Source organism: Montipora capricornis, chromosome 2 (assembly GCF_036669925.1).
Source record: "Montipora capricornis isolate CH-2021 chromosome 2, ASM3666992v2, whole genome shotgun sequence".
In the NCBI taxonomy this organism is placed as follows: Eukaryota; Metazoa; Cnidaria; class Anthozoa; order Scleractinia; family Acroporidae; genus Montipora; species Montipora capricornis.
In genome coordinates this window covers 62305371-62331664 of record NC_090884.1, presented here as the reverse complement: position 1 = coordinate 62331664, position 26294 = coordinate 62305371, and the positions used below count along the sequence as shown (strand labels likewise).

The window sequence follows — 26294 nt, the reverse complement described above, 5'->3', positions numbered from 1 at the left end:
TTGGTTGCTCCTGTGATTTTGTAAATCATTTGAATTTAGAACGAAAGGATGAGCTAGAAGTATGCAATTTAACCCTCTCACTGCCGAGGGCTTCCCCATTGACGAGTAAAATCGTCTGGCGTTAGACAGAGTAAAATGTATAAGTGTCAATTTGCATTTTTGGCGGCGAAAGGGTTAAGCACTGGACTTTTTCAAGATTGAAAAGATTTGGTATTTTAACATTCCTGAATGTGTGATCAGTATTTTTTTTAATAGAAATCAAATGTTTAATATGCGTGCCAGCTATAACCATTGATATTTGCTTTGTAAAGTAGTAACTTTATTTTGGAAAGTCTTTTAGTATTGCTTTACGCAGAAATGTAGAAACTATTTTAGCAAGCTTGGAGATTGTAAAGTGCAGGTTGCAGGTTAGGGTTGAAGGTCATTGTTTTACCATAACTGAAATAACATGCCAACATCAGACACTATGCTTTAGATAATGTTTAAGCCTAAGGCTAGCATTTCTGTAGAGGTATGGGTTGTTTCAGTTACAGTAAAACAATGACCTGCAACCTGCACTTAACATCCTCCATTGAGCATGCCATGAAATTACTGTTGACATAAAACCATGCATTTTGTGACTAGAGTTTCAGAAGAATGTCTCAAGATTCTGATGAAATAGGAAACCTTCCAAGAATTCCAAGAAAAAATTTTTTTTTTATGCCAGTAGTAGTTAAAAAGTGTTCTTTGTTTTTTTATTTTATATCACTAAAATATAGTCTGTCATTTCCCCTTTACGTACCTTATATTGTTATCGTTATCCTTGATTAAATGGTAAATTTCACGTTTTTTGAAATTATGGGCACTGACATGGATTTCATTGCTTTTAGGTCCTTGGGATCAAAAGGCCAAAGAATGAGGCTGAATCCAGCCGTACGTTTAGAAAGAGAAGCAGTTCAACAAAGTTCTACAGTAAAATAGAACAAGTCATGAAGAGGGAGAGTGAAGATGACTCTAAGCTGAGTGATAGTGGTATTGTTGACCTACCCACTCATTCAGGGGATGTGGGTGCCAGTATAAATGATGGTATCCCAGGTCTTAGCGACCCATTGATAATATCTGGAGCTGAACATCTGGATTTGCTAGCAAGCACCACTGAGGATGGATCAAGGATGATGGATAATTCAAAACCAGATGTCCTAGTAGTAGAAAATGTGGTTTCACAAGAACACTCCACCTGTGTTGATTTGATTGATTTCAGTACTGACACGACTCCTTTTGGTAATCAAGGCCATGGAAATCGTGACAGTGCCATCAGCACTTTGTCCAGCAGTAGTGCGCGTGTTTACTCATTCAGCAGCAGTGGAAGCAGTGGTACTGACTTCCCCAGGGATACCAATGTTGCTGCCAGACCACATTCAGATATAAGGGAGGAAGATTCTGGATTTGATCTTATTGGCTTAGGGCATTTACATTCGCCAGATGCTAGTTTTCGAAAACGCAGCAGTGTTATAACAGACGAGGAGAAGAGAAGAAGTGCTATCAGCCATCAAGGAAGCATAAATGGTGGTACAATCCCAGGAAGTCCAGGTGTTGGATCCAATCGCGATAGCCAGGCAAGCTTCTTGAGTTTTGATGGAGATGAATTTCCTCCACGAAGTGGTTCATCCAGTACAGCTGACGATGAAAGGGAGGTGGGTCAAATAGAGAGAAAGACTTCCCGTACAGAGTCTCTGAAACGATGTCTGAAAGGAGGCAGCAAAAAGTTCAAGAATAAGGGCTCCTTAGATGGTGAAAGTGATCTTGAGAATCGGAAAAAGAAAGACAAAGGGTTTTTTACCAAAATGAGGAAAGATCATTCACGCAAGAAAGTGTCAAAAACAAATGGGGCAAGAGTGTATGCAAAACTAACTGAAAAAGCACTGGAAACTTTTGATATTTCCACCAGGTTGCCTCACCCAGAAGTGAAGGTTGAAACTACTAAAGGTTTGTAATCAGCTCTCTGTGATTGATATTGGTGAAATACAATAGTTTTGAATGGCATGTGCCGATGATCAGTGTATGGTATGGGTACCGGTAATATTCAGATAGTAAAATAAAAATCTCAGTTAGTGCGATCAAGGTGTCCAGATAAGTGTTGTGGATGGATTTCTCCCCTCCATATATTTGAAAGTTTTAAGGCTACAAGATCAACAAACCAGGAATTAAATGACTTCATGTGATTAAATGGGTTGCTTGTTCTTGACAGATGTTGAAGAGATCATAATGAAATACACAATGAAAATGACCAGCACAGGAGGACAAACACAAACAGGGGAAAGTCTTGTGGATGGCAATGAAGACAATGATGTTGACGATGAGGAGGCTGGCGAGGAAGATGACGATTTTCTTGATGAAGAAGGAAAATTTGAAAATGCCAAAAGAAAACTCCGTATGGTTCTGTGTCAAGCAGACTTTCAAAATCTTCCACTGCTTCATCCTGACAATAGAGTGCCTAAAATAAAGTAAGCATTTCCAAGCAAGGAAAGACTCAACACAACAATGCAAGACTAGTGTTTTCATTCAAGATAAATCTACCCACCGACAGAACATACATTTTGTTGTGATAAACTGGAATCCATTACTCTCTGTAGCTACTTCAGTGGTCAAAAGATTATTCTGCTAATGTTTTTGGTAGTATTATCTGTGGTGACTAGAAAAAGAGTTGTGTTGACAACAAGTGCACTTTTTGTCTATTATTTCAAGATTTACAAAGTTTTCCCAATTTGTTTATGCCCAGTAATATTTACAGCACTGCTCAAAAACAGTCACCAAATGACACACTTGTCTTGGCAGTGCTGGAAATAAATTTTCTTTATTCACAGGACATATGTCCTTTCAAATCTTCATTTTGGTCGGACATTTGACAAATTGGACCGGACATAATTTATTGACGGACAACACCTTGAAGAAGATAACTTAAGATGTGCTGGTGAGATGTTCGGTCATCGTGTCCAATCATAATGTGAAATTGGCCGGACATTTTCAAAATTTGGTCGGACAATGTCCCATGACCGACTGTTATTTCCAGCACTGCTTGGGCAGGGGAATTATGTCCCTTTTGTGTTCATGCTAATATTAGTGTTTTGCTTTGAAAGACCACAAGTTAAAAAGCAAAACCAAGAGCTTATGACAGTTCTTCATGTGCAACTGGCTGAAGCAATAAACCTTGAAGACAGATCTTTATCTGCACAACTGCATGAGACAATACGATGCATCAAAGAACTTTCAGCACACAGGTATAGGAGTTGAGCAGTGAAGCAGTTATATGGTTCTTGCTGTGTCAAACTTAATGTAAACTATTCAAAAAAATGCATTTATAATGCTCTGAAATGGAAGTATTCTTGTCAATGTTGGTTTTATTAATTTTCTGCCACCATTTGTGAATAGACTCTGATAAGAAGATCAATGTTGTCTAAACTTCATTTATGACGAAAAGAAGGCAATGACTATGCGAATCAGCAAGAAGCAGCCATGCAATAATCTGACCTGTTCTTATTAGAGTTTCACGGTGTGTCTGATTTTTTGTTCTTTTCTTTTTTAAATTTCTTCAGCTGCTCGAAACTGCTTGACTCTCTGGAAAGGGATTACAAGGCACGGTCCCCATACTTGGCATACTTAGTCAATGCACATCAGGGTTTGCTGGCTACACACGCTCATTTGGACAGACTGGTGGAAAGAGTTGAGAGGTAAAATACCTGCATATTAGTCCTTTGCTTCTTGTGTTTTTTTAACACCTTTAACTCATTATGAAATATCCTGGTGCAGATGTACTGTGCAGTGGCTAATTTTTTACAAGACTAAAATAACTGCACAAGGGAAAAAAGCAGCAAGAAGTCTTGACTTTACTTCTTAAAACCTCAGTTGTTCATTTGCTCAGCACATTATCATCCACCTCTGTAAACTTTTACTGCCAAAGCATTAAGGTAGACAAGTGTGGAATTTTACTTGATTTGGAATTAAGCAAATGTGACAATTTGTGTTTTAGGGCAGAGTTACACGGTGGGACTTTGTCACATGTGACAAGCTTACAACAGGTCTTCAACTTGTTTACGATTGTTGTGTACGTCAGAAAAAAGGTCGAAGCATTTTAAAACGTGTTTTAAAACGCTGCAGCAATCGTAAGCCATGTCGTAGGCCCGTCGTAAGCTTGTCGCATGCGATAAAAATCGTACCGTATAAGTCGGCCTTAAGAAAGGCATTTGAGTTTTGAATAATTAACAAGACTTCTGTAAAAATACAGAAAAATGGGTGTAACTTTACATGATTACAAGTTGAAGGTCATGTTTTGCTTTTGGAGTTACTGCAGGTACCTGATAGAATAATATTATTTGTGTTCACCGGAGCCTCTGAGGAAACACCTTTGAAAATTATCATCATGGTTGTCAAAAAGAGCCAGCAACAAGAATAATGGCCAGATGCTTTTATGAATTGGACTTGTCTGCTTAAAGAAGGAATCGGTTTCAGTGCTGTCTGAGTTGTTGCATTATCCTTCTAGTCAAAATGTTTCTGACAACTTGTAACCTAATGGAAATTTGTTTGTAAATATTTCTTTCTGAATTTCCTTTTTGTTCATTACCAAATGTGCTGTTATTCTCGGTGTGTGCAACGTGATGGGAATTTCTCTTTGCAACAGGGACAAAGTTATATGCCGCAACTTTTTTATCACAACCTGTGTTAACCTATTTCTTGAGTCAAAGAAAGGAGAAATCAATGCTTTCAGTCAGGAATTTCAAGCTTTACCCATTCCAGATGAAAAGGTTTGTAAGCTACGTGTGGCTGACTAATCACAAAGAAAAATAATTATTGCAACCAAATAGTACTGTCATTGGGAAAACTAGCTCTTTGTTTGTGTCATTGTTGTTGTTTTTTCTTGTTTTGTCCAGGTCCTGAATGAACATTATGTTTCGCTGGTCTGAGGGCTCTACAAAGCCATGCCTACATTTTTTTAATGTCAAGTTTTGTAACCATGACTTTATACAGCCCGCAGACCAGCGGGACACATTGTCCTTTCAGGATCTTGATAAACACACTAGTTCCCCACGGTAAATGGTGCGATCTGCCTTTTGTTTTAACCTGACAGTACTTCCTCGCAAGTCTTCGCACTCCTCAAACGTGTATATTTTTGTCGGTGCTTGGCTTACTCACAATCGCTTGTTAATCAATGATTCTAAAACCAAGTTTTTAATTGTTGGTTCATGCCATCAATTATCAAAAATCTTCGTTGGTTCAAGTACTGCTGTGCTGGTCTCCATCATCCAGCCTTCCCACAGTGACGGTTCGCAATTTAGGTTCCTACTTTGACTCTAATATGTTTACATCGTAAAATCTGCACCAAGGCTTTTCATGGGTTGTACAAAATTCGAAAAATAGGAGATCCCTTAGTCCTGCTTCTTCCAAGACTTTGGTTCACGCGTTTGTGACTTCACATTTGGATTAATGCAAGTAAAAGCGAAGGTAATTCACGAGACTGTACGATTCCAGGGAATACTTATGGTCTTATAACTTCAAATTTTCAACTTTTTCTAGTGTGATTTGCTTGAAAAGTTCCTGCAAAAGCTCGCGGATGAAATAGAAAAGCATCCAATTTGGTCAGGTAAATATGATTGCTTTTGTTGCTGTGGCTTAGTTCTGACTTAAAGTGAAATATTAAACTCCAGCAGTAGTGTGTAATATTTTGTGTACAAAAGCATCGTTAACTCCTTTGCCCTTACTTTGTACCCCAAACATCCGTTGAGACAGCTTTGTCAACGCTTCAAGAAACAGGAATTTATCAGGTACACGACCCCGGCCTTCCTCGTGACTGCGTGAGAGACAGTTACGAAACTAGTATCAATGGAAGCCGACGGTGCAAACGAACGCAACATTACTGGCCAGCATCATGTTGCGTCTGTTTGCACACCACGATTGCCAACACCATCCAACATCTGCCAAACCTATTTCTCCCAATAATTTTGGGAGTTGTTGCACCCGTTTGCGCGCAACCTCAGACTGGTTAAGTGATACTTGATATTTCACCGACAGGTGCGAGTGAAGAGCAGTTACAAGATACCTTTGTGACAACAGAGCGGGCCATAATGAGCAGCATTTTCAAATTTGCATTTTACCCCAATGGTAGCATCGACATGGAAAGAGACAGGTAGTTCATTAAATTTCCTAGGTCGAGAGCTTCCTCTCTCCATTCCAGTGCCATTTTACTGAAGGTGCCTTCTTTTTGGGCGGGTGCTTTTCAATCGATTTGTAGAAACAGAGGTTATAATTGGACAATGCGAAAATGCGGAATGACAAACCAAAGATAATGAGAGATGTATCATTTGTGTCATCCAGCATTACGGATGACTTAATGACATTCTACCTTTTTTGGGCTCACGCCTAATACCCGAAAAATTCAAGGGAGATAACTTATTCTGAAACAATGGAAAGATATGGCATCGAATGGCAGGATGCTGCTTGCAGGAAAAGCGTGAAAATTCTCCTTTGCTAGCTCGTCTCTCTCTTGAGGAGTTATTTGGTACCTGTGACTCAGTAGCAGGCACGAAATAAGCTTAATGTCAAACAGGTGTCTTCATTTTTGGCAAAACGCAAGTCTTAGTTTGACGCTTTCAGTAGAGAGGATGCTAAATCTCTCTGATTTCTAAACGGTCAATAGGACCGTTTATACGAGGGAAAATAAGCTGCGGCTTGACATAAGACGCGAACACCCCTTATAAATGGTACAAAATCTACGTTCACGGCTTTCTCAAGCCGCGGCTTATCCTGACCTGGGAGTTTATACTCGTATAAGTAGTTCCCTTCGCGTATTATGTACGCCGCGGCCAGAGTAAGCCGCGGCTTATTTTCTCTCGTATAAACGGCCCTAATAACTCACAGGTAGCATCCTACCCTTGAAGAAGTATTTGATGTATAACAACTTGTTATGTTCTCACGTTTTACTGTCTTCCATGATTATCGATTTCGTTTAATGTCTCTCAATGCAAATTTCAGAACATTTCATGATCATGTTAAAGCTCTTCAGGATGTAATTCACCCCAATCATAAGGCGGTGCGCGTGGCCAAGGTACGTGTGCCTTAATTCCTCAAATCTGTTTTGCTGTATAAAATATTTGTTACGTAAAATTCTTTGTGGAAATTGCCCACTTCCAGTATCAGCACACGACTTTCATTTCACAAAAAAGAACGAGCTAGGTTTTGCGACCAAGTGTGGTTTGTAAAAACAAACGATTGCATATAAATATCATAAAAACTCATTCCACAGTGAGGGTTGTTTGATTCAATGCTCCCGGATTGGACGAATCGCGTTGTTACATGTGTGAGAAAAACATTGAGAAGTTTAGGAAGCGCCCTCTTTTTAAAGAATAAGAAAACAATTAAATCAATAGTTCGCGGTTTTGCTCGCAACAAGGAAAACCTTTTAGTAACAATTTCTACAAACATAACAGCATTTGTTTACGTCCTGTGTTGTTAGATGTATCGGCGAGAGGCTCCCTGGGACTCAGCTCAAAAGGAATTACTCAAGATTAATGCATACAAGGTGAACACTAGATCCGTAATCCTTGAATACTGATTGGCCAAGATCTTGATATCCAGTGGTCGAAAATGTGACCGTTCGGACCACTGCTTCCCATTTGAACCGCTCGTTTATTTACTCCGAACTTAATAAACAATTTTTGAATCCGCCGCTTTAAATAATGTAAGAGGCACAAAAATGTGTGAATGAAACTAAAATTGATTCGGACAGTGAAAACCATGACATTGAAAGTGAATTTACTACCCCCAAGAGCAAAAGATTTTACAACGAAACCAAAACAATGTTAACTACACTACTACCACTACTACTACTCCTCCTCCTGCTTACTTTTGAAGATACGACTGTATAACTTAAACGGTGAATATTTGCTAGCGATTTTGTTCCCCCGTCGTAGTTAAAAGAAAACCGGAATTCAAGAGATATTTGAATCCAATTGTGCAGGGTCGAATGAATGATCGTTTTTTCTTTTGTTTTCGGTTATTTTGTCAATAACTTTTGTAATTGTATCAGGATAGCGAAAGCCGGGTCATTGATTAAAGGAATTAGAAACGATAGTTGATAGTTCCAGTGTGCAAGCGTGACGAACACGCTTACAAAGAGTGCGCACTCCCACGTCGCAATTTTTCTCGAAGAAAGCTAAAAACAAACAATCAACAAAACAGAAGAGCGAAAAAAAAACACGTTATTCAGCGGCCTTTGTCGGTCCGTATCCTTCGATAGGGAGTTTAAGAAACCACGACGGCTACGGCGACGAAAATGTCATTTCAAAATAGTTTGAGCTATTCTAAGTATTTCATGATTATTCCATCTTGTTTATATTATACAATATGGGCGAAGCGTCCTATAACTGGATTGGTACGGTCGTCAAAACCTTAAATTTGGTCATTAGCAGGCTAATCTCTGGAGCGGATTCAGAGCGACCTTAAAATTTTTCAATTGTGTAGATGGCTATGAATCTGCTCCAGAAATTTTTTTTAACTTTGCGGAAATTTTTATCCTAGCGTGCTAATCACTCTCCAGCGATAAAAAATGGGGGTCACCGAGTTCGTTTTTGAGATATATGTGTTTGAAGACAAGATATAGGCTGTTTTTAGATGGCTCTTTTGTTGCCATGGTTATCTTTTACGTCACGTTAATGAGTGCAGATTCGATCCTTCCAAATAGTACAGTTTGTTGAAAGTGCTAAAACTGGTTTGAGCCTCGTTAAAAACATGATGCTTGCCCTATGACTGGTTCTACTGATTCCAAGGACTAGACCAATTTACCATTAAGGGACTCAGTTCTCGTTAGTAAGCACCTATTTACTACGAAAGAAATAATCAGTGTATGGCGCCAGCCCAGATAGCGTGGCTTGGTTTCGATCATATCTGGAGGAGCGAAGACAGTTTGTGAATCTAGGGCATATAACATCTGAGCCGAAACCTGTGAGGCAAGGGGTACCGCAGGGATCAATCCTCGGTCAAGTTCTATTTCTCCTATTTGTGATTGATATGCCTCTACATTTGGACAACTCCACTATTGTTATATATGCTGACGATACCATCCTGTCCTTGAGTGCAAACTGGAATAATATCACTTCCTTAACCCAAGTTCTTTCTAATGACTTGGAGAATATTGAGAAATGGTCAACGGAAAAGAAAATGTACATCAATAATGAGAAGACTAAAGCGCTACTTGTCACAGGGAAAAGGTTACAACATAAGCGTAGTGAGGAAACAACAAGCTTAAAACTATGCCTTGACGGCACAAAGATCGACCAATTATCGCGCCATAAATTATTGGGTTTAATCATTGATAAAGATCTAATTTTGAAGCACACATAGATGAATTGTTTAAAAAACTTTCAAAACGAATTGGACTGCTGAGGCACATTCGTCCTTATCTCAAACGAAGGCACAAGTTAAATTTTTATCTCGCTGTTATAAAGCCAGTTATGTTGTACCTCAGCCCAACCTGGTCATCTTGTAGCAAGGAATTGCTGGGAAGGGTCTTACAGATGCAGAAGAGAGCTGCACTCATTACATTGGACGCCGAAAGAACAACACGCACATTAACTATGTTTAATGAACTTAACTGGTTTTCATTCTTTATCGAGGCGTATATGAATAGATGTTCTATAGCCTTCAAGAGACTGGAAGGCACAACTCCAGATTATCTTCATTCTATATGAAAGACAAATTCTTAGATTCATAACCGATCCACTCGTTTTGCAATTTTAAATTTTCACTGTCCTGTTTTTAAGAAAAACACAGAAGGAGGCCGGAGTTCAGTTTTAGCGTACGAACTATTAGAAATTGGAACGAACTGTCTTCTGAAATTGTATGCGAATGTAATTGCGAAGCAAAGAGAGACAGGAAATGTTGAATATATTTTAAGCAGTTAAGAATCTTTTTATATCAAGTCTGTAAAATAACTTGTTTTAGATAGTGAGTTACGTGCCATCAACATGGATAGTTTCTCTTCTGATTTAGAAAATTCTGCATTAATCAATTCGCCTCTTAATCAATATTTATCAACAGCTATTGATTTATTCAATTCCACTCTTCAATCTATAATTGATCATCATGCTCCCGTTGTTCGCCGATCCGTTATTCTTCGCCACCATACGCCGTGGTTTACGGATGAAATCAGGGTTGCTAAGAAAAAGAGAAGAAGGCTGGAAAGACAGTGGTGTACTGATAAAACCAATGCCAAGCACCAGTTGTACACTGACCAGTGTCGTGTTGTAAATGACTTGATTCGGAATGCGAACGAGGTCTACTACTCATCAAAAATAGAGGCCAATCGGGGAAACCAACAAATGTTATTTCAAGTGATTAATACTTTGTTATACAGAAAACCTCTCTTGCGTTATCCTTCTGCAAGTTCTGACTCTGCTCTAGCTGAACGGTTCAAGTCTTTCTTTGTTGACAAGATACGACTTATACAGGAATGTTTACCTGCTTGCAGTCCCAATACTCCAAATTTACCATCAGAGAATTCTGCTACCCTGTGTTCCTGCGAACTTGTGACCTTCCAACGTGTTTCTACTGAATACATGGCTAATCTGATCAAATCAATCAAAGTTAACACTTGTGCTCTTGATCCTCTGCCTGCCTCTGTCTTAACGAAATGTTTGCCAACTTTGCTGCCAGTAATTACTGATATAGTGAATCGTTCTTTAGAGGAGGCTTTTATGCCTAATGCACTTAAGTGTGCTTCGATTACTCCACTATTGAAAAGTCTAATTTAGATCGTGAGGAGTTTAAGAACTTTCGTCTGGTGTCTAATCTTCCGTTCATTTCAAAATTAATTGAGAGGACGGTTGCCGCCCAACTTGTGCATTATATCGATGAAAATAATCTCAGTGAGAAACTACAATCTGCCTACAAGAAACAACATAGTACTGAGACCGCCCTTTTGAAAGTACATGATGACATCTTACGAGCTGTGGACAATGGTGCCACTGTCGTTTTGTTACTGCTCGATTTATCAGCAGCTTTTGACATTGTTGATCACAGTTAACTACGCGACAGATTGAAGATGCGATTTGGTATCAAGGGAAGGGTCCTCGCTTGGTTCAAATCCTACGGAGTCAATTTGTCTGCGTGAATGGAACCAGTTCAACAAGGTCTGATCTTATCTACGGTGTTCCGCAAGGTTCTTTTCTTGGCCCTATTTTATATCTTCTGTATACGTCCCCTCTTGGTGAGGTTATAAGAAGACATAATATGAATTTTCATTTATACGCAGATGATTCTCAGGTTTATTTTTCGTTCGACTCTGATTCGCCTGTTATTGTGCCCAGAATTGAAGCATGTTTACATGATATTGCGACATGGATGTCCCTGAACAAACTTAAACTTAATGGTGACAAGACAGAGCTTTTGGTCATTGGATCGTGACATCGTCCAGCCTCTCAGCTCCTCTCTTTCACAGTGGTTGATGGGTCAGCTATAAAACCCTCTCAGTTTGCCAGCAACATAGGTGTAATTTTTGACCATAAACTGAACATGGATCGTCAAGTTACTGCCATCTGTAAATCAGCCTTTTTTCACATTCGTAATATCTCTCGTATTAGGACGTTTTTGTCAGCTGAAAACACCAAAAAGTTAGTGCATGCTTTCGTAATTTGTAGATTGGACAACTGTAACTCTCTCTTATATGGACTTCCGAAAGACTTAATTCATAGACCTCAGTTAGTTCAGAACTGTACAGCGCGTCTGATCCTATGTGGTGCTAAACATGAACGTATAACTCCTTTACTGAAAGAAAACTACACTGGCTTCCCGTGGAGCAGAGGGTTATTTTCAAAATCTTACAGTTAACTTTTAAAGCTTTAAATAATTTAAGTCCCAGCTATATTCGTGATCTGTTACAAACTTACAAGCCATCTGGGAGTTTACGATCTTCAACCATGAACTTGTTAGTGACACCTAGATCGAGGTTAAAATGTTATGGTGATCGTGCTCTTTCGGTTTGCGCTCCTAAACTTTGGAATAATCCTCCAGGAAATCTAAAATGTAGTCCAAATCTTACATCTTTTAAGAGCAGTCTTAAAACTTATCTTTTTGAGCGCTATTTTAATTTGTAGTTTTGCTTTTGTATTTGAATTTATAATTTACTAAGTTACTGCCTTTTAAACATTTTATTGTAAAGCACCTTAGAGCTCTAGAACAGGGCGCTATGGAAATGTATTATTATTATTATTATTATTATTATTATTATTGTTAAATAAGATTCTAGGCAGTTTTTAAGTACTATTTTTGCCTTTTTTAATAGCAACAGTGTAAAACTTTTTAATATTAATTTTTGATTTTATGTTTTATAGAGGGCCACAAGTTTCAGTTTTTATAACTGTCACGTGTTTATCCTCTTGAAATAAAGACGTTACCTTACCTTACCTTACATATTTTAAATTAAGGATTTCGTTGATAGCATAACTTTTTTCCCCTCCACAGACACCCACTGACAAGCTCAAGTGTGTGAAGCGTTGCTGTGCCACTATTATGAATCTTCTATGTATGGCAAGCGAGACCAGTGTTCCTGGGGCGGATGAATTTGTGCCCGCTTTGGTTTATGTAGTAATACATGCTAATCCGCCTGACCTACTCTCCACTGTTCAGTACATCACGGACTTCTATGACCAGAGGTTGAGTGGCGAGGAAGCGTATTACTGGATGCAATTTTGCGCAGCCATTGCCTTTATCAAAACCTTAGCATATAAATCTACCTGATGATATTCATGTCAGCGGTAAGAAGTGAAGGCAGCAATATGCGTGTGGAGTGGGAATTAGGGTTTTAAAAGAAGTTTACAGACTAGAAGCCTCAATTGATGAAGGAAACAATGGGTTAGCTTTTGAAGTACTTCGACATCGTGAAACGCGAAGAGTCAAGAAAGAAATATACTCTTTGTTATATTTGAACGGGTTCTATTGAATCATATCATTGGCTGCGTGTTGGAAGCGAAAATAAAGTTTTGGTTCGTAAGCAGCAAAGAATGTCACAGAGATCATGTTGGTTTATCAAAAGGAAGAAATTTAGAGCGGCCACAATGCTGAATTTTACACAAGCCTTCGGGAAGAATTGAACCGATTTTTTTTTAAATGGCTTATTTCGTTTTGCTAAAGCAGCAAGTTAGCATATCACATAGTATGGACGCTTCCCTTGTGTTTTTTTCTCCTGTAAACAACTACAAGAATTTTTTAAGTTGTTGTGGTTTTATAAGGATTACCACCGTTGAGCCCCATTATGGGCTTTGTTCACGTCTATACTAAAAATTGACAACTTATTTTTAATTAGGAAATAGATAGAGGAAAATCTACGATATAGACCTTATTCATAAATGGCGGCCAATTTATAATTTTTTTGTCGAAGTGCAAATTAGCCTAACAAGCCTCGCTATCATAAAGTGAATTGTAAAGGTTTCTTGCTCTAAAATGAGGGTTGGGAGGCTGATTTGGACGTGGGCAAAACAATTATAAATGTGTCCGCCATTTTTATGAATAAGGTCTATTTTGATACGGTTTTCCTGTTGTATCCCTTAGTTTTTGTTTACTAATCGCTTATTTTAGGAACCAGGATCAAGATTATTTGGGGGTGTTGTGGGGGGAAAGGTAGGCTCGATTACCAGTCGCTGTTCGGGAACCGGAGCCCGCGCTCCTCCCTGAAGACACGGCTGGACGCGTGAGGTGAGCCATTGTTGATCTCCGCCAATCAGAGACTCGCCTTCCCAAATCGAGCAGGCATAAATTATTTTGAGAGGAAATGTTGAAATTGTATCTGCAAAGGTATTGCCTGTGTTCGAGCTTTACAGTGTCTTTAAGGTGGAAAACATCCAAGATTTCGACAACGGAAAGTGTTTGTGAAGCTGGAGTCTTGTATTATGTCGTTTTCTGCCGTCTGAGTTCGGAAACTTCACTAATTTTCCAGTCGCCGGCAAGAGCAAATTACGGCTTTTAAAGCCATTGTTATTGCAGTTTCTCCTCAGACTTCGATAATGCAAGAGCAAGTAAAATTCTTCAAGGTCATTTGAAATTACTGCTGAGTTTATTTTTGGCAGATGGCCACAGGGGGCCGATGAGGCCGAATGAGAGATCTGAAGCGCCCGATTACTGATTTTTTTGATGAGTCACCGGTTGAATTCAAACTCATATTCTATTTACCATTTCACCAAAAACTCAAGCTCGCATCATGTAAAAACTTCACACAAGTGTTTTAGGCATTGTTGAGTAATAATTAATGTTTTAGGCTGTCTGATTCCATTTTTCCGCAACTATTAATTTTCCACGCGTCCAAATGGGGTTGTTCTTGGGGATGATACCCGAAATGCGGCAGATAAAAAACGCATGACCCACCCCTAAGTGAAGGCTGAAACTTACATGACCCACCCCCTGTTACTTTAAAGATTTTTGAAATTTATTATATAAAACAGTTCGTGGTCATAATCCAAGAATTATTTTAGTACTTTGTAATTGTAGTCTTGCAGAAAGAACAACACCGTAGGGAAAAGCACATTCATTTTTTACTATATATTTTTTGTATTTGTTAACAAAAAGAGACAAAAGAGAGATTTCTTTTTTTATTAGTTTAATTTCGGTTTAACAGTTGTATTTTACGAGCAAAGATAAAATTGTACGTCGTTAAAGCTGCCATGCTTCAAATTTATTGTTAGCTATTTCAACAGAATCAAGCCCTCGATCATAAAAAAAAAAATTATGTAACAATGTGCCTATTCCTGTTTAAAATAGGATGACCCACCCCCAATGGGTCGCTGACAATCGAAGACCCACCCATCAGCGTACGGGGCGGGGGGGCTGCAGCCCCCCCAGTCGGGGAAAAAATAGTATCATTCGGGTAAAACTGATGTACCGTTCGGGCAAAGACACAGTAAAAAATACTTTATTATTTAATATCTTGATTTATTTGTTTTCACCCCGCAACTTGCCTAATCTTCTAAATGATCTCTGTCCTACTTCACGGGATGGCTTACTCGGATTTAGAACATTGAGTTCTGCCGAGGGACTGGGAATGATAATCAAGACCGCGCTGGGATTGGAACTGCGTATGAGTAGTTTGGCGGCCATGTTGATTTATGTCAGTTCTCGAGTGCATGTGTATCTGGTGGATTGAAGTATGTCTTTGTCGAAGTCTCGTAAAAGATCATATCGATACCGTGTGAAATGTGAAGAATGCGAAAAAGAGTCCGACTATGTAGAAGCTCATTCCCGAATTGTTCACAGCGGCCGAAATGTGAGATGTCTGCCAATGGTAGAATCGTCACAGCTGAAATTAAGTGGTTTCTTCTCTAAAAGCAGTGCAGCAGTCGAATCTCCAGGTCAGACACAGGAGGCATCGTTTGTTGGATATAGTCCATAGAGTGAAAAACGTACAATTTCATCAACAGACGAAACTGTTGCAATGCGAGATCTTGAATCAATCGACCAAGATTCACTTACACCTGATGCCTCAATAAGAGACTTCCAGAAACCTAGTGAGCCCAGTACCCCGATAGATAAAGACATTCAATCAGATCTCAGAGGGATTGCTGAACTAGAGCAAGAGTCACCAAAATTTTTCCCGTACGCCGATTGACTCACCCACCCCTTGCTAAGGGCTCAAAAACTGGTGACCAACCCCCTTTCTGCTCCAAATCTATACTTTAAAACGGTAAAAAAACCTGGGAACGAGGTTGTTTTATCCTAAACACTTCCGTGATCCATATCAATCCCCACTTTCAAACGTACTCCGTGGCCCCTGGATAAATTGCATTTGAAAGACTGTGCGCCATAAACAGAAGCCTGGGCTCAAGTTATTCGTAATAATCTATAAAGGATGAGGCTATTTCGCTGGTGGTGAGTTCATAGTACACTCTTTTTATGAAAACCGTTTTCATAAGAACGTTCAGATAAGATTAACCAAAACCAGGCTGAGAATCAGTTAAGAATGTCTATACTTTGCTTATTTGTTTCGTAAACGAAACGTAAAACCGTAGTCTGAACAGCACATGTAACTCAAATACATTGGAGGCGTTATTGTATGAGACACTGAAGAACGACGTCAGGCTCAAATCGCAAGAAAAAAGCAGAGTGTTCAGCCTCAGCTCCGAAATGAGACGTCTCTTAAAATTTGCACGCATTGCGTACGTGTGGATAGTGCAGTAAGCTGGGTTGTAATTATTTTTGCAGAATTAATTTTCTTTTGCTGTTATCTAATTTTGTTGTCGTTTTTGCGATCCAATTACGAACAGTTTGATGTTTTCACTTAAGTAAGCCCTATCAGATAGGGTTGATACCTGGATGGGAGACTATTGGGATTAGGTTTATTGGGATTTCTCTTTTGTATTTGGTTGTTAAAGGTTTTCTGTAATCTTCTTTTCACGTTTTGGATGAATAGCGACGGAGTCCCATACATTGCAACTCACGCCTCAAGTCTGATTGCGCCCCTTATTTTTTCACGATTTATTTTATTGTCTAATATTACTATCGTTTTCGCGTTAGCTACACAACCGATTACGTGCAAATTGATGTAATAGTATCTGCTAAAGTTAAGCCTGTTCAGGAAGAGTCAGTAGTTGGAGGGGAGACAAAATCTGCAAAATCCCCTTGACGAAGATATGTTATCTTTATTAGTATTTTTCCACTTGATTTCTTTTCTGTACTTGGTCGTTAATGGCTTTGTCCAAATCTTCTTTTGACGTTTTTGATGAGTGGTGATGAGTCCCTAAACAGTGCGATAAACTAAGTGGGTGTTGATTCACGAAGTTCGCAGGCTCTAGGCCTGATTGCCACTTCATTTTTAATTTTTTGCTTCACGATTTTGTTGTCCAATCGCGTTAGAATTTACATAATCAATTCCGCAAAATTTAATGCAAGTAAAGAGTGCAAGTTTCCAATGAAGATAAGCCCGTTTCGGTGGAGTAAGTACTTGGATGAGAGACCACTGCAAAATCCCCGTTCCGAAGACATCTAATATTTATGTATTTTTGGCTTTACAGTATTTCTTTTTTGCATTTGGTTGTTAATTAAAGGTTGTTTTCGAATCTTCTTTTATTCCTGTATTGGGAGGAAAAGCGATGGAAACGGTGCAATTAGGCTAAGCCCACGAGCGCTTTAGACAAGAGTGCCACTAATGTTATCGCTATTTTTAAGGTCGACCATTGCTCTTGCAAAGTAAAAAAAAAATGGCGACAAGTGGGCCGCAAACAGAATAACTGTACGATGGTAATTCATGCACACGCTGCAGGCCTAAAATAGGGACTACGAAAACAGTAGTAGTAGTAGTAGTACTTTATTTATCCACATTTCACGGATGAGTAAGACTCGTTTTAACGTGAACGTGCCAGATTAAAAGTAAATCTAGTTACAGAGAATCACAGGCTATGTGCAAAAGGCACAAGCACATTTCGCTCCGATAGACAAGTTGACCTCATCCAGCATTGATTTGAAAATGTTAAGAGATGTGGGTCTTCTTACATAGTCAGGTAAATTATTCCATAGTCTTGAGATGATGTAATGATATGACCTATGCATGAATCTACTATAATAGGTAGGTTGATTTAGTTTTCAGAAGCCTCTGAGGTCATATTCATTAATACGAAATAAGAACATCTGCCTAATATTATTCGGTCCCATATTATATAAGCATTTGTAAAATAAGGAGAGAGCATGCGAATATCTACGATGCTCTAGGGTCTTTAAACCAACACAGTTTAGTAAGTCAGCATATGAGGTTGACTTAGCCATGTTCAAAAGGGTTCTAATGGCATACTGATTAGTAAGCTCCAGTTTGTTGGAAAGACCCGATGATAACCCAACTAAGACTGGAGCACAGTACTCTAGGTGTGGTAAAATAAAGGCCTTGTAAATGTTGACCATCACGTCTGAAGGTATGAATTTACGAACTCTCCTAAGAGCACTAACTTTAACATTAACCTTATTACATACAGATTTAATGTGAGCTTTAAAGGATAGGGAGCTGTCAATGGTTAGACCTAGTAGTTTCATGTCATGTACCACTTCTAAGGGTGGCTTATTACGGTCAGCAAACAATTCATAACATGGCGGATTGTCACCCAATGGTAGCACATTGAACGTGCTCTGAGATCTTGACTCTAACACATCTTGATTAGGGTGTGATAGATACAGTGTCGAATCATTAGCATAGAGCCTTGGTTTGGCATCGTTGACAGAATAAGTGAGATCATTAATGAATAGATTGAACAAAAGAGGTCCCAATATTGATCCTTGGGGAACACCATGATGGATTGTTTTCCAGTCTGAGTAGGTGTTCCCGATCTTAACTCTTTGTAATCTATCACACAGATAAGAGCGAATAAGATTCACTGCGCTTTCGGTAAAGCCATAAGCTTTCAACTTGGAAATAAGTAGGCTGTGAGATATAGAGTCAAAGGCCTTTGATAAGTCCACTGCAATGGCAATACAATGATCCATATTATCCAGAGAAGCTCTGAAATCATCAGTCATTTTAAGGAGAGCAGTTGCACATGAGTGACCTTTCAAAAAGCCAGATAGACTATCACTTAGTATTAACTTTGCAAAGTCGTACATTTGGTCATGCAAAACTCTTTCAAAAATTTTAGAAAAACACGAAACAACCATATCATTGGTTAAAGGAGAAAAAAGAAACGTGCTACACATATTCGTGCGATACTCTGCACAATAACGACGCGAAATCACCACATTCAAGGTTTTGGGGACAACGAAAGCGTACAAATGTGAATCTTTCATTCTCTAATTTTACTCAGAAACCGCTCGTACCAATTTCTTTTCCGGATACTCGGCCCAAATTGTACCGGCGACGTGAACGAGATGGAATAATCGCAAGAGACTTATACTAGAGCAAAGTTCTATTTTGAAGTGACCACTTCGTCGACGTCGGTATCGTAGATCTTTAAGTCCCCAAAATCTTACACTCACTCAATCAGATAGCCCCGATGACAATATGAGTATTGCACCGGCTTACAGTGCACCACCCGCAAAAAGAATGTGAATGGTGGGTCGCTCCAGTCCCTTGTGGGGGCAAAAGAACCGCTTCAGTTGCCGCTTGGCCCACAAAGGAACTGACCCGTGTTGAGGTCAAGCAAAATGTTTTAACGGAAGACTGGCAAGTGTGGTTGAATGCTTGCCACGCATCGCCAAAACAGGCCAGTGAGAGTAACCCTAACCCTAATCTCTAAATCGGATTGACATGTCGAACAACGGAGACAAAATAGTCAAATACACTTAGCTTTATGAAGCCTGCGGTAATCGTTTAATGATCTTTACTCTACTCAGAAACGAGATCATCTGGAGCAAATTGCAAGTCTTTTTTTTTTTGTGCAAAGGGCAAACAAAACTTCACCGCCTTGATTCAATAAGATATATCTTCATACTTATCACAATAACTATTTGTCGTAATTCTTACTAATTACGTCATAATTTTACGTAAGGAAATCCGAATACTTATCACTTATACATAATGTCTGATACTGTGGTTCACAGAATTTAGAGAGACGAATTATCTTCACTGAGGGCTGTCGTTTCAAGACTTCAAAGGAACACCCACTGCCGTTTCAATTTTTTTTACCGTTGATAAATGGACTTACCCCCGACGACTTCTTTTCTTCCCTTCCCTTCCCTTAACGGGCTCCTGCTTAACTATAACACAAAGGAAGCCCCCGGGGGCGGTACTTTAAGAATTTCTGGGATGGGATGTGCCGCTGGGACCCTGGAATTCTCCGCATATACCAGAGCTAGTTCAGCCGAATTTTGCTACCCTATACTAGAGTTAACTCCCCAAATCCCCACTATCCTAGAGTAGCTGTACTGAGGTCACTCGCAGTCTAGCCAAAACAAAACCTTATACCACAATCGTTCCTCTCTCTAAAAAGGATTTATTAATACTTGTTCAGTTTGTTTAGTCTTTTCCTGGCTTCCTTAGTCTTGACAAAATCTTCAACCAACGGGTCAGTTTCGTGAAAAATGATACCATATTCTAGACCCAAACACTCTGAATTATATACCATATCCTAGAGTAAACTACTTGAAAACCGTACGCTTTACAGAGGCACATACCTTTATAGCCCATATATCGGAGCACCCCCCTCCCCCCGAGGAAGCCATAATAAATCCCCAGGGAGGGAGAAATGCTAAGAGTCTTTAATCACAAGCGATGTGAAACAGCGACTCGAACGGGAAAGGGGGAACACTACTAACTTTACCCCGTGAAGTACCAAATATTTAAGACTGATCGTTGTTCACAAGTCTCGTCAGTGAGTTCCTATTCAACGAAAGCAAGGGATCCAAAGCAACTGACGTTTTTGGGTAGCAATGATTTACATTTCTGTCCAATATTAAGTTGTCACGAAAATCCCATCTTGTATTGTTAGTGTAAGAATTATTATCGCTGATAAATCTTAACAAATAGAATGCTGACAATAATTATTTTCTTAGTGGTCAACATTAAGCTTCAAAATATAACAGAAAATATAAAGTTCCAATATTTATTATAATTACACGTGAAAAAGTCTGGAATGACTTCTGTCATTATCAGTTAGCTTCAATGCGACGGGCTTTAATGAAGATGGCTTTTCGCATTTGCTTTGCTCGACAGTTTAAGATGGCATTATGCAACGTGCCACAGCTGAAGAAAAAAGTGGCATGCTACTTATATGTCCAACTGTCAATCATTCCATGCCGCACAGAAATCTGCGCAAGTGAGAAAACGAAAAGCGCCTTTCGCAAGTCAAATTGCCATGGTGATATTTATGGCACCAGCGTGAAAAACTTCTTCATTTTTCTGTCATGTACTTAAGAGGTAAAAAAGTAATCCTTATTTTTACCGGAACTTCTCGTGAAAGAATAAACGCCGCACTTTCGGTTTTTTTCAGTAAACTAAAAATGGTGGTGAACTGAAACTGGCTACAACGCATTACTGAAGTCATTCACGCATTCACCAGGATATCCAAACTAAAATAGTTTTTAGTTATCCTTCAGTTCCTTAGAGTTACTAACTGAGGGTTTCAGTGGTTCGTAATGTTGTTGAAAAAAATCTGGCATTGTTCTTTGCAAGAGAAGTGTGATTATCTATCAATCAATCAATCGCAATGAGGCGACGGTAACAATAATCAACCTGCAACATTCACATTTCTTTTAAACAAGGGATGTCATGGTTGGAGTTAAGCATTACAAACACGGGGCACTGGATATCACTTTGGAGTCAACCCTCTAAAAATGTGAAAAGATGTCACGGCTAAACAAGCCCTACCTCGTGTTTCGGCGTTTCCAATAGGCCTTATTCACGATAGCTGCCATGTTGGTTTTTAAATTGTCATGCAAATTAGCCATGTGTTATGCTGGGGGCTAACATTGGAAAAAAGGCAAATTGCGGAAAATCGGCTCGTCGAAATATTGAAATAACATTGCTAAAAGTCCATTTTAGTATTTAGAATTAAGCACCTTTTATAATAATTTTGTATCTTTGGATTGCCTTTGACAGTTTGACTTTCCACTTCGTTAGCGGCTCATTTTTCACTAAAAACGTCGAAGTAACTTGTGTAATCGTTCTATTGTATTACTTAGGTGATAAACATTCAGTAAACGTGAAACAAATTATCTGTGTGGCTAAGATGTTCGTTATAACCTCTGGAACTTGTGTTGTTTGGCCCCTCAGGTGTGTAGCTAATTTGCATGATAATAGCAAATCCAACATGGCGGCCATTGTGAATAAGGTCTATTACAATCGTTTTAAAAGGACTAAATTACACCATTCTGTAGTCCCTCTAACGCACGTCTTAGCTATAACCTTTGTAGTCAGCGTTTTGCTGTTCACTGAGGAACTATCGCACACTCTTTGTAACACAAAAATACAGCCTGGCATGTCCGTCACTGGCTCCTTGGCCTTTCCCTGTCTGTTTGTCAGCCTCCTCACTTATCACATCTTTGTCCGTTTGGATGGTGGCTCGTCTCGGGACCGGTCAGGATTCCCTCTTGAGTCAAAATCTGCATTAGCCATGTCACTCAAACCCTGCAGACTGGAAAACTCATTGCTCCCTTGATCATCTTTTTCCTCCTGCGAGCCTGGTACTGAGTCGGATGGTGTGTTACTTCGGCTTCCTAACAATGAACATATTCTGCAATAAGTGGATGCGTTTATTCACTTTGTTTAGCCGGTTTGCCGGAAATAAAATAATGGTCACAATTTTGCAACTAAATTTCTGTCAATGCAATATTGTTATTAATATGCCAACCGAAAGCAATAACTTCTTTTGTACCGTGCTTGGCAAATTTCAATATCAAAAGAAATGTGATGTCAATGTTTGTAAACAAGAAATGTCACTGTAACCTAACTTAGCAGTCCACTGGCAATCCACGTTTAGGATAAAATGAGAAGTGTACAGGTTTTGTATGAAAAACCAACGAACTTGCTTCACAAGGAATAAATTATGAATATTTTGCAATAAAATGAACACACCATGCAGTAAAGTTTTCTTTCTCGTCTGCCCGCTTCCAGAACCAATATCTAGGAACTGTCCTTTTTGTATTTTCACTACTAAGAAAAATGACAAGGCTTTACACTCTAGCGTACCTACCACCAAGCGCGAAAAACATGTCCAGAAAATGCTCCCTTTGGCCCAATTCATAAGAAGCATGAAACACTACACTTACGACTCCTGAGAAAACTGTATTTTGCTTCTTTTATTATACTTATTATATACCAGTATCTGCCTCTAAATTCAATGTTGCCATTCAACATTGAGAACTTGGTACTACTTTTAATTGCTAGAACGAAAATCATACTCTGTCCGGCAATTAGTTCATTGGCACTACAGGTATCTGGCTTTCTGCCTCTTTGCGCAACAATAAAAACTTTTACACGAAAAAGATAAAACACTGTCACACACACACAAAAAAAAAAACAACTAAAGAACAGACAATTTCAAATTACCTGATTTCCCATTTTGGCCTCGCTTTCTTTGCTGCTCTCCACCCTGCTTAACATATAAAACGTTACAAATAATTATTATTCTTATTAGAAACTTGGTTTCACTTCAGAGTGTAAGTGTCCGACAGAAAGTCACTAAGTACCTTAGCTGCTGCGTTGGTTTTTCTTGCCCATACATTTATGGAATCAAACAATTCATTAAACCCTCCAGCCTAAAAAAAAATGAGAGAATTAGTTCATCTAGGTGCAATAATGAAAGCTAAAAGTAAAGTTTGACTTAATTGACCGTATTATGGTCGCGAGATGAGTTGGTACTCAGTCACAATGGTGCCATGTTGTAGCATTACATTGTTATCAAGCTATCCGTTGGATGCCATGCAGTTTTAAAAGTGATGAAGCTTTTTTCCACATTGACCTTCAGCAGTAAAGAGCTCCATTAGGTAATTCATACCAGCTGACCATTGGGTTGGGAATTAGTCTGTTGTAAGGGTCTTGTAAGGGGCAAGTTGGCCACCCTGGGTTTGTACAAATGTAGATACTGGCCGAACAGACCAAGAGCTGGGCTCCATGTCAACAGAAGTCCAAATTGAAATCAGGTTTAAATGATTTTTCAACAGAGTTTGATTCTCAATAATTTGTCACTTTTCTCCTAGCCAAAATCATTATTCAGGATCTCTTTCAAAATATCATTAGGGTTTGAATACAAACGAAAATAAGAATCAAAGCGGATTGAAATAATGTTACTAACCAGAATTCTTTTTCGAAGTTTTTAAAAAGACATTTTTTAATTGATAAGACATGTTTCGATGTTACAAACATCACCGTCAGTTACAAAGTGTTTTGAAAACCGTTAGAACTATATAACACCTAAGCGAAGATGAAGTGACAGAAAATTGGTAACATATTTGAGTGAGTTACAAAGTGTTTGAAACAATAGGGAATGTAAGAAATTTTTAGAACAAGGTGAAGCATGTGTAATTAATTGAGATCTCTAAAGCGCTAAGCTGTGGTAATACGAGCAATGACTCTACTTTCTGCAACATCCTGAAGCAACTTGCAACACATTTTTTTGTTGCGAAACAGGTTGTGCGTGAGATTTTATTTATTACAATCTATGGCATACAACAAAATACAAAAAGCCAAGGGATAATCTGTAAGGGAGTCCTGAACCCCATACAAAGACAGATTACCAAGGAACTATATAACCACACATGGATACATAAAATTACGGTACAATATAAATTTTAAAAATGTATTATAATTTAAGAAAAACATCAAGGAACCAAGTGCTAAAACTCAAAAATCCCTAAGAAATTTCCAAGACATCAGGCCAGGTAGTGGTGGGCCGATGATCGATTATAATCGAAAGTTGATCGAAAAGTTCAAGCGACGCGACAATCGATTTTGCTTTTTTCATAATCGATTGTCGCCGAAAAATTAAAAATTTATTGGGGACAAATAAAAGTATTAAAATCAATAAAAATGTTCGTTTAATATCTTGTGTGAGTTGTCTTTTTTCATGGACTCCTAACTTCTAAGTCACAACGGCAGATTTAATCTAAGATTGACTGTGTTTACCTGGCGGTACCCTGTTCGCTGTGTTGTTGTCACTTCAAATACCTCACGCTTATTTGAAAGATGTGGCATGCTAAGCCGCTTTGCATTTCGTAAACAACTGAACTAAAACATAAATTACAAGCTCAATGTTTCGCGTTTGTAGTATCACTATACCGTCCAAAATAAGTTTTGAAATAGATCTCAAATGTATTTACAAATCACCAGAGGAAGATAATAGGGCCGTTTATACTAGAGAAAATAAGCCGCGGCTAACTCTGGCCACGGCTTACGTAAGCCGCGAACACTCCGTATAAATGGTACAAAATCTACGTTCACGGCTTTCTCAAGCCGCGGCTTATCCTGGCCGGGGAGTTTATACTCGTATAAATAGTTCCTTTCGCGGCTTACGTAAGCCGCGGCCAGAGTTAGCCGCGGCTTATTTACTCTCGTATAAATGGCCCTAATGTCACCTCTGATCCAAGTTCGTTTTGGCTTGAAAATGTTTGTTTCCCTCTCCCCAATCTCTCCCCAATTCCCAGTGTTCTCTCTCAGACATGCCTCGCTTACATGTTGCTGACGAGTCCAACATGGCGGCTAAAATGGACGAGTTGGAGATCTTTCGCTATCCTGGAAACGCCAGGTCAAAAGTATGGGAATATTTTGGTTTTCATGAAGTGAAGGAAGGGCCCACTTTGACTTCTATTTAGATGAAAAATATGTGGAATGCTTATTGGTAGATTTTTCCGATTATAATCGATGATCGATCGGTTGGGGCAATCTGATTATTTCTGATGATCGAATGTGAAATCTCAACCGATTCCCACCACTAAGGCCAGGAGGAGGACACACCATCTAGCACCACTCTCTGACGATTACTTAAACTTTCACACCAATGTAAAAGCGCGCCAAGTTACAGTAAAACGCGCAACATTGCTTTTAGACTAGTTTGGCAGCAATGTTGCGGGACAAGTTGAACGTTTTTGTTGCTTGTAGAACCGCAGCTTAGGTGTCATATTGACGTGATGGACTTGTCGATTTAAATTGGGCTTTTCCAAGTTAATGTGTACGGCCTCCGTAAATTTACGTTGACATTTAGTGGAGGAGGAATCAAGGATTTCGAAACAATCCGCAGAATAAGATTCATGACAAAGTTCAGAGCTTTGTAAGTGTTCAAAGATACATGTTTGAGGCTTTGCAAGCAGAGAGATGTTCATGGACGCATGTAGAAAAATTACAACAAGTTTCGGTAATATAGCAAGCATCACAGGATGCACCAGTAAATTTGTAAACCACAAATGAACAAAGTTCTCTAGGGTACAGAGTCCTTCACTGAGAAAAGATTTCTCAATTTAAACGTAGTAAACACTAATTTGATGTAAAGAACATTACAATAACGATTAACAAGGCAATGCATTTTGTTTTGAGCTACATAGTCGAAAAATGATCTAAAGAAGGTAATTTATAAAAGTATTTTCTGTAATTTCATCTTAGTTAATTACACTTGTTTCACTTAGTTGTTATATAGTTTTAATGGTTCTCCAAAAACTTTGTAACAAACGATGATGCTTGTAGCAATGAAACATGTCTTGAAAATTAAAAAATCTCATCTTCTTTTTATAAGATTCAATTTAGTTTTTCTCTCTAAACCATTTAATAATTCTATTTTGAAATTTATCCACACAGAACAAAGCATATCTTACTTGATGGTGAAGATGATGCTGTTCATGATAGACTTGCCCTTGACTATGAGGCTGCATCTGTCCGGCTC

The 26294-nt window shown here is 38.8% G+C and overlaps 2 protein-coding genes across 7 annotated transcripts in view; one reads left to right on the top strand and one right to left on the bottom strand.

Annotated features, from left to right (window-relative positions):
* Positions 1-14937, top strand: part of LOC138030468 (GTPase-activating protein and VPS9 domain-containing protein 1-like) — a 28191-nt gene extending 13254 nt beyond the window's left edge. The window contains exons 4-13 of the mRNA XM_068878378.1: positions 870-1965; positions 2228-2483; positions 3117-3257; positions 3573-3707; positions 4655-4778; positions 5548-5614; positions 6043-6157; positions 7003-7075; positions 7484-7549; positions 12487-14937. Of these exons, the coding sequence (XP_068734479.1) occupies positions 870-1965; positions 2228-2483; positions 3117-3257; positions 3573-3707; positions 4655-4778; positions 5548-5614; positions 6043-6157; positions 7003-7075; positions 7484-7549; positions 12487-12762 (2349 nt within the window). The 3' untranslated portion in view covers positions 12763-14937. The remainder of the gene's footprint in view (positions 1-869; positions 1966-2227; positions 2484-3116; positions 3258-3572; positions 3708-4654; positions 4779-5547; positions 5615-6042; positions 6158-7002; positions 7076-7483; positions 7550-12486) is intronic.
* A 4962-nt stretch (positions 14938-19899) lies between these two features.
* LOC138030442 (pre-B-cell leukemia transcription factor 1-like) overlaps positions 19900-26294 on the bottom strand; it is a 20404-nt gene continuing 14009 nt past the window's right edge. The window contains exons 9-13 of one of the 6 annotated variants that reach the window (XM_068878356.1): positions 26227-26294; positions 23113-23181; positions 22973-23018; positions 22499-22576; positions 19900-22140 (exon numbers count right to left, since the gene is read on the bottom strand). The exon at positions 26227-26294 is cut by the window's right edge and continues 55 nt beyond it. In XM_068878356.1, coding sequence (XP_068734457.1) covers positions 21959-22140; positions 22499-22576; positions 22973-23018; positions 23113-23181; positions 26227-26294 — 443 coding nt within the window. In that variant the 3' untranslated portion in view covers positions 19900-21958. The remainder of the gene's footprint in view (positions 22141-22498; positions 22577-22972; positions 23019-23112; positions 23182-26226) is intronic. The other 5 variants (XM_068878364.1, XM_068878359.1, XM_068878366.1 and 2 more) reach the window with 5 other exon arrangements.